The sequence below is a fragment of the Poecilia formosa genome, unplaced genomic scaffold, assembly GCF_000485575.1.
Source record: "Poecilia formosa unplaced genomic scaffold, Poecilia_formosa-5.1.2 Scaffold4, whole genome shotgun sequence".
Classification (NCBI taxonomy): Eukaryota; Metazoa; Chordata; class Actinopteri; order Cyprinodontiformes; family Poeciliidae; genus Poecilia; species Poecilia formosa.
In genome coordinates, this window is record NW_006799943.1 from 1,770,222 (window position 1) to 1,778,825 (window position 8,604).

The following is an 8,604-nucleotide window of genomic DNA, read 5'->3' on the forward strand; positions in this document are numbered from 1 at the left end:
ACTTGCCCGTCTCCCACCACCACACACTTCATATTATTCATCATATGGTGAGTTAGCCTGGACAAATTAACAGGAGGTAAAGTAAACCAGAGTCCCTGTGTTGTCTGAAGTGGACAGTAAACTAAGTGAACTGTTGTGGAGTTTCTGGTTTATGTTTTGTTACAGGAATGATCAGGATTTCCTCTTGATTTACTGCCAACAGTGGCCTGAGAAATCTCTGGAATTCTGACCAGGTGTTGCTGCTGGTAAATGTGAGTAACCAATCTGTTTACTGTGATTCTTAATAAAGAAGTTTCATTGTAGGGAGAACATGCGAGATCAAAATAAATTTTGCTGAATATTTTTCTTTTTAAATTTGACCAAAAATGAACAGTTTACACCATACTGCCAGTACAAGCTGGTGATGCATTTACTAGTATTTAATATGTGAAATAAATATTCTTTGGAAGAATTCTGTAATATTTTAACAAAACACAAATCCAAGAGAGCTTTGTAAATGCTTTATTTGTTTAAAAAAAACACAACACTACATAAAGATACTGCTGTACTGAAAACGATTACAAAGTGTCCAGAGTTTATGGCTCTTCAGAGTACCTGTACTAGTTTAGTTTTTCTCGTATCAGTTGGGCAGCATTAGGCATGGGCCGGTTACAGTTTAGAAAAATTATAGTTTCAAAAACCGCAAAACATGTTCCTATTAAGCCATTCTTCTAATTACAATGGAGTCATTTTTGCTAAGTGATTGTGACCTGAGTTTTCTTTGGTGAAATAAACACAATAGCACTGCCCCCTCCCCAACGTGTTGCTGTGTTGTTGGGTTAGCTGGCAGGAAAAAAGGACCCCAGTTGAGCTGGAACCACAGGTGGCGCTACTGAGCACCTTTATGAAGTCAACGCTGCTTTAAAACAGTTTGGGTCCACAAGCTAGCCAGCAGACAGTCACACTGAGCAGCTTGTTTTTAATCCCACTATTACTGAAGAGCAGCTGGGATTAAACTATAAAAGTTCAGCTTTCAACTGGATTTCTGCTCAAAGTCTGATTAATAATGTTGTGCAACATCTTAGAATAAAACTGCTTTGTTGTCATATGTAATTTTTGTTTGCAACAAAATGGTCATTTGAATCAGTCTGAGAATTTCCAACCAACCTATGTCTAATTTTTATTCAATATTAAGTGCCCAAAACTAATGAGCTCCACCCTTCAGATATTACAACACTGACTCACTTCAGTAACTTGGAATAAAGCATGAAAAACTGCAAACCTTCATGACAACATAAATATGTCTGAAATAATAATAATAAAAAAAGAAATGCAGTGAATGCAATTAAAATACTGTCCTCCAGGAGTTGGACTCCTTATCCTTCTGTCAGTTTTTGCGGGTTAGGGGTGACGTTGCCATGTCCTTCACATGTTGAAATTAGGGGGCACCGATAAACTGTCACACATTTCCTAAATTTTTGAGAAAGTGGCCGATACTCAGATGAAAAACCGATCTTATCTGCCTCCTCAAAAAATCAGCTGATTTTTTTATATGAATACCTATATATTTAACCACTTTTCAGACAACTGACAAATTGTTATCTGTCAAAACTGGAATTGGCAGTTCAAGCTTTTTAAAGATCGGAGAGAAAATCGGTGTGACCCCAAGTGAGAAAAACAAACATTAAAACAAAAATACGATCAGCAATCTGGGTTTCTGCAACCTCCATCTGAATGAAGTCATGTAAACAAACCAGTCTGTCAAGCACAGCTAGCAAAACAAGTGACATTCAAAAAAAAAAAAAGTATCTAAAAACATTTTTGCATAAAGTAAAATTCAGTAAAGGCAGCAGGAATCTTGGTGTTCAGGGCAAAGTGAAGCACTGGACCTTCTGTAAAAATCTAGTAATATGACAAATCCACATTCAAGTAGTGTTTCTTCACTGCATATGACAAAAATACATTAATATTTTTCATAAAATTTCCAATTGTATTCTTACCCTCACATCCTCACTTTTCAAAATTTACCATTTACTAATGGATCTGAAAGAGCCAGATGTCAGCAACCACACAAACATCTGGTTCCACTCATTGAAAAAAGGGGAAAAAAAGAAGCTTTACTGAGATCTATGAAGATCTTTCAGATGGAAGTGAGACATAATACCGCTTCCAAGAATACGACATGTCAGGGCCATTGGAGATAGAAAATTTCAAGACTCGTCTCAGAAATTTTCGAGAAAAAATGTGGACATTTCTGAGTTTCAAAAGTTGATAATGTTGAACTTTTAAAACTCAAACTTTGTTTTTTCCAGAAAATTTCTGAGATTAATCTCAAAATTTCAGAGAGTTTAGGTGAAAATTTACTCCTTTTTCTTTTCTTTTTTCCTCCTATGTACAAAATGCTCTGATCCGGCGTGGTAGAAAAGCTAGTTGTAGGAACCCGTGGTCTGTTTTTCCTTCATCCTGGTCGTGTGTTCTGATCCGGACGGGTCTTCCTTACAGTACGGTGCACTTCCTTCTCCTGGGCTTCTTGGTGGGCTGGGGGCACAGGACCGCCCTGATGGCTTCATCGAACACCGTCTTAAGGCCGCGCTGCGTCAGAGCAGAGCACTCCAGGTACTTCACTGCACCTGGTTTCAAACAGCAACACAATCCAACTATTAGCATATTCCTCATATTGGTAGAGGAAACGGGCGACATTCATAATAATTGCTGGAAAAGCAGCAAGCTGCACAGATCTATAGGCCTGTCGCAGGAATTAATGTTGCTGGATGATAAATTGTGCCAGTAATTATTACGATAAAGGATAATATTATTTTGTGGTCATTTTCAAGTAATATGTTAATAATGGCAGAATAATGCAAAGTTTGCCCTCTAATATATTAATAAACTTCAGTTTGGTAAAGAACATGTAACACTGAACCTGGAAGACATTTTAAATATCCAAAGTAAAACACAGCAGCCAAAACAATAAATAAAACTAAAATAAAAACTTAGATACAAACAAAAGCATAAATAAAATGGATTATGAAGCCTCTAAACAAAAATGCCCTTCAAAAAAATATCATCTTATGGGAATTAAGCTCATTTTAATTTATCGTGTGATTAATTGATCAGTTGCTTATTGCAAAATGTTTACAGGATTAAATTAAATTCATTTTGTGACTCTGAAGTGTGTGTGTGTGTGTGTGTGTGTGTGTGTGTGTGTGTGTGTATCATCCTGAATAGTTCATGTGTGATGGGGTCAAAGGTGTGGACTTTACAGAGTTTTATTGCATTAGTACTAAGTAAGTTACTTTAGCTGTGCAGCCATCATCACTTAGTGCTTTAATATTTAAAGATGAACAAATGGTCTAGAGCTGAAGCTCTGGAAGCTTCCAATGAGTTAGAGAAATAATAAAAAGGTATTTTAAGCATCCGGCATACTGAAGGGAGCAAATCATCAGTGCAGATAATGCCAAAAGTAATCATGTTACTTATGGGTCATTGATGCAAATCTGAGTCAAAAGTTGAGTAAATACTGGCTCAGTAGTGACAAATATGATAGTAAAAATTGGTCTGGGCATGCATGAAACAAAAACTGACTTATTTCCTTAGCCATGGCCAAGCCCTGTGGATAGATGATGGGAGAGAGTTTCTTCTCCTTCAGCTTTTCAATGGTGTCCTTGTCATCCCTCAGGTCCAACTTGGTGCCCACCAGGATGATTGGCGTCTTGGGGCAGTGGTGTCTGACCTCTGGATACCACTGCAGGACAACACGGGCAATCACTTGCAGAACAGGAAGTATGAGGGTTCTCCATTGTTCGATTAATGCCAAACATGTCTGTACATCATTACCAATATTCTCTTAAAATATTAATTTACCATCTCAAGCTACACTCCATGCTTTGCTTCTCATAGGGGGTGCACCGATAAATTGATTTCCTTAATTTTGCGAGAGAGGCCGATGTTTACAACATTCATCTATATTCTGCTAATGTCAGAAAAACACAGTTTTGCAATTGTGATGTTTCCATTAAATAAGAAATTAAATTAAAATCACACATGAGTAAGTTGTTTACACGACAAGTCATTAAAAATCACAGCAGTGACCGACGTAAACCAACATATTCATAATTCAGCCACCACTTCCTGTCGTCTTCTTTGTTGTTTTCACCAGTAGTAACATCTGGTTGATGATCACATGACTCATGATGCAGGAAAAAGTTTTTCCATTGCAGTTTTGTGAAACTTATCTATTTCAATAGGGCTGAAAAACCACCTCATCCTTACACAAAGACTTTTTATAGGAAATTGTGGGGGGTTTTCAAAATTGGCGAGTTTTCATCAAGCGGATTTTTTTTCATAATTCCAATTTCGGCAATATTATGTTCAATGGAAACACACTGTCCCCCTTTAAGCTGCTGTGAGAGAGGGCTAACTTAACATCTTTTGAGATATAAAAAGAAATCGATGTCATCCAAAATTGGAATTGGCAGGTCAGTTTTCTTAAAGAAAACTGACCTGCCATCTTCTTATGATCTTCTTAAAGATCAAAGATCTTTAAGAAAACTGCAATCGGCGCAGCCCTAGATCCATAACGCAACCCAAGCTCCTCTTACCTTGGCCCGGACGTTTTCAAAGGAAGCTGGACTGACGAGTGAGAAGCAAATAAGAAAAACGTCCTGAAAAAAAACAAAACAAAAAACAAAGGTAAAAATCAGTGGGTTAAAAACTTGATCTAAAAACGTCACTGAAAGTATTCATACCTTAACATGACAAATCATGTTGTTAATTGAGTTAGAATACATAGAATAGAGAAATAATGACATAACAGCACAAATCAGGACTCATTATATTGGTTAAATACAAAGTGACTGTCTCTCTCTGTCTCTTGCACAAAGACCAGATTGTTGTGAAGACAAACGGCGTAAACAAGAGCTGCTTTTTACTCCGACTTACTGTTCTCCAGACTGTATATTATTCACTGTACTTGTCTGAGAGGGAGATTGTTTTGTTTTGTTAAATAACTCCAAGTGAAGACAGTGTTCGCTCTGGCAGCGGCTAGCTAATACAGATCTGTGCAGGACAATGGACAGAGATGAGTTGTGTGTACGCTCACTGTCTGAGGGTAGGACAGTGGCCTCAGCCGGTCGTAGTCCTCCTGTCCTGCTGTGTCCCACAGACCCAGGTTCACTGGTTTCCCGTCCACCATCACATTAGCAGAGTAGTTGTCAAATCTGCGAGGAAAGAGCTGAAAATGAGCTTTCAAGCACATTCCCGCTGACCAGAAGTTTACTCTAACACATTTTAGGTCCATCACATTAAGAATGACCAGAGCAGAGGAGCGTGGGACTTACACCGTGGGGATGTATTCTCCTGGGAAGGCGTTGGTGGTGTAGCTGATGAGCAGACATGTTTTACCCACAGCCCTGAGGAGGCAGAGAGAGAGAGAGAGAGAGAGAGAGAGAGCTACAGTAAGAACAGTGGATTTCATAAACTGCGAAAAATATTGCTAATTTAATCTCCATCGTTTACCACCCTGTTATCATAAAGAAAGGATATGTTTACAGAGAAATCAGCAGGTCACATCAGAAGTCAGAGACTAGGAATTGGGAAACACAACTTGGATTGGTCCTCCAGGTTAGGACTGGAACGGACCATTATTTTTAATGATGATTCTGACGATCAATCAGATTAAAAACAAATGGCGCACTCTGCTGAGTTTTCATTTAACCTACTAAACCTTTTTTTTTCTTCTTATTTTAACACAGTATTAGAAATGCGTTAAAATATAAAAAAAAATTGTATCCTAAATGCAAAATGTAATGTTTTATTTTTTATTTGTAGTTTTGGCTTAATGCTCTCAGTGTGTTGTTCTTTTAGCAAATGGAGCCGAACCTACCTAAATTAATAAATGCCATTTAAAATAATTGATTTTGACACGATTCTAACATCTCTTCGTTTGTTATTACGATGGTTATTAAATTAATGTTTTATGGTAAAATGCATTTAAAGTAACAAATATGACTTTCAGCCCATTATCGGACACCTATTCTTACCGCTAAACAGAACAATGTTCAAAAACTCATGAATGTTTTATGGCAATATGTAAAAACTAAATATATTGGCAATATAAATTGTCTCAGAATTTCAGCTTAAGAAAAGATTAGATGCTTTTAACCTACAAACGTGATATTGGATTAAGTTCCTTTCATACTCCGTCAGGTGCCACGAATTTGACATTCAGCTTTTATTTTTTAAAATGTTACTAGTCGCCCACTTTTACTTAATAAAGTGGATGCAACTCAAACGTTAGGAGTATATACAGTTCAAATATATTGACTTAAAAGGTATAAAGTAGCATGCTGCATCTGATTGAGGCTAAATCTGTGACCCAGCTGGAGGGACAGCAGCCACCACAGCAGCTGTCAATCTATCTGGGACTGTTAGCCGCTAGCCAACTGTTGCTAACTGGGTCAAACCAAAAACCACAATTTTTAAACTTTAATTCTACAACGTATGATTCAAACTCTAACATTTGAGGTTAGAATGAGAATAGAGATGTAAATTAACTCACCCGTCTCCCACCACCACACACTTAATGGCCTGCATTGATCCCAGTTAGCTGGTCAAGCTAACAGCAGCTAAACTAAAGCAGTCTGCTTGTGCTGCCTAAAAGTGCAGCGAAAAGAGAGATAATAACTCCGAAGTGATTTATAAAAAAAAAAACTCTACATAGAACGAACTATTTGACTGTCCGTGTCTGGTCAGGAGCAACAACCCAGTGAAACTTCAGAGATGTTAAACACACAGACAACACCCAGAAGAAAAAAAAAAATCGTAGAGAGATTGAAGGAAAAATACACCCACGGTTTGATTTGGAAACTGTAGATCCCTGGAAGTCTTATCCGGTCCGAGCCGAATAATGGTCAAAGCCCGCCCTCTAGTGGTTATTACTTTGTGTGACACACAGCGATTGTCAGTTCTCAGAACATTGGCATTGTTTTCCCTTATCCTCAAAACCTAAACAGAATAACCAAGTATGGCAAACCAAAGAACATGCAGTTGAAATTCTTAAATGACAAACAAACAAACAAGCAAACAAACAAAGATAAACACTTCTAAATACACAATTGCAATCCGCTTAACGCAGGGGCGATTCTAGGATCTGACCTTTATTGGTGCTTAGCCCCAGCAGGGCTAAGACCCATGAGAAGATATTGGTTGGTGCAGTTTTCTAAATTTAACTGTTTATTTACATACTTTCACAAACTAAATTAAGAGACATGTCAGTAATTCATAGAATAAAAGAACAATTTTCATTTTACTCAAACATGTATTATAAAGAGTAAAAATCAAAGAAACTTATTTTTTTCCAGATGTGTATTAACTCAGTTTGAAGCAGAATCTCAAGACTTCATCATGCCTGCCAATATCTGCTAACATTAATAAGAGACATGCAGCAGTGGAGCGACACAGTCTTAGTGTAGTCTGCTCCCCTCAAAATTAAAATAAAATCTTGATGAGATGCCGGATGGTGGACCTCCTCTGCCACCGCACCTCTCTTCACCCAAGTGTCCAAGACCTACGGCCACAGATCCGACGAAACAATAACAGTCGATCATCGAACTGTAGCATAGGGTGTCCTGGTGACAATTCCAAATCCACATATGGACACCTTTATGCCTGAACATGGTGTTTGTTATGGACAATCCGTGATGAGCACAGAAGTCCAACAACAGAGCACCACTCGAATTCAGATCGGGGGGCAGTTCCTCCCAACCACACCTATCTAGGTCTCACTATCATTGTCCACTTGAGCGTTGAAGTCCTCCAGCAAAACAAATGAGTCCCCAGGAGGGGCACTCTCCAGTACCCCCTCCAAGGACTCCAACAGTCAGAACCCATTCCCCCACCCGTAGGCAGAGGAAGTTTACCCTCTTGTTCACCGGGGTAAACCCCAACGTACAGGAGTTGAGATGAGGGGCAACAAGTATGCCCACTTCTGCCCGGCCCTCTAACTCCAGAGTGAAAGTATGTCCAGCCCCTCTCAAGGTGACTGGTTCCAGAACCAGAGCCATGTGTCGAGGATAGACCGACTATTTCTAGCCGGAACCTCTGAACCTCACACACCAGCTCCGGCTCCTTCCCCACCAGAGAGGTGACATTCCATGGCCCAAGAGCCAGCTTCTTCAACTGAGGATAAGATCGCCAGGGTCCCCGCCCTCAGCCACACCCATCCCACACTGCACCCAACTCCTTTGGACCCTCTCACAGGTGGTGGCCCCATGGGAGGGGGGACCCATGTCTCCTCTTCGGGCTGAACCTGGCCGGGCTCCATGGCTAAAAGCCCAGCCACCAGGTGCTTGCTATGGTGCCCCCCCTTCAGACCTGGCTCCAGAGTGGGGCCTCGGCGACCCGCATCTGGGCAAGGGAACACCAAATCCAAAGCTAAATTTTCTATTTTTACAGTGAAAAATACTTTAACTGTAAGTAGTTTGTAGCTATTATGTTTTTAACACAAAATTTTTTAAATTATGTTTCACCCAGATTTTTCATTTTTATTTCTTGTAAATACACATTGAGTGTTGAATGTATGTGAAAGGCTTTGTTTTATTCTTTGTGTTAATTTAGCTTTTTGTG

At 39.2% G+C, this 8,604-nt stretch overlaps 1 protein-coding gene across 1 annotated transcript; it reads right to left on the reverse strand.

The window, feature by feature from the left end:
- Window positions 1-484: 484 nt before the first annotated feature.
- Window positions 485-6,860, reverse strand: LOC103143092 (ras-related C3 botulinum toxin substrate 1-like). The gene is made up of 6 exons (XM_007559499.2): window positions 6,539-6,860; window positions 5,319-5,390; window positions 5,081-5,198; window positions 4,581-4,643; window positions 3,565-3,724; window positions 485-2,609 (listed from the first exon to the last, which is right to left on the reverse strand). The coding sequence occupies exons 1-6, from the start codon at window positions 6,571-6,573 to the stop codon at window positions 2,476-2,478; spliced, it is 582 nt and encodes a 193-aa protein (XP_007559561.1). The 5' UTR covers window positions 6,574-6,860; the 3' UTR covers window positions 485-2,475.
- Window positions 6,861-8,604: the final 1,744 nt, after the last annotated feature.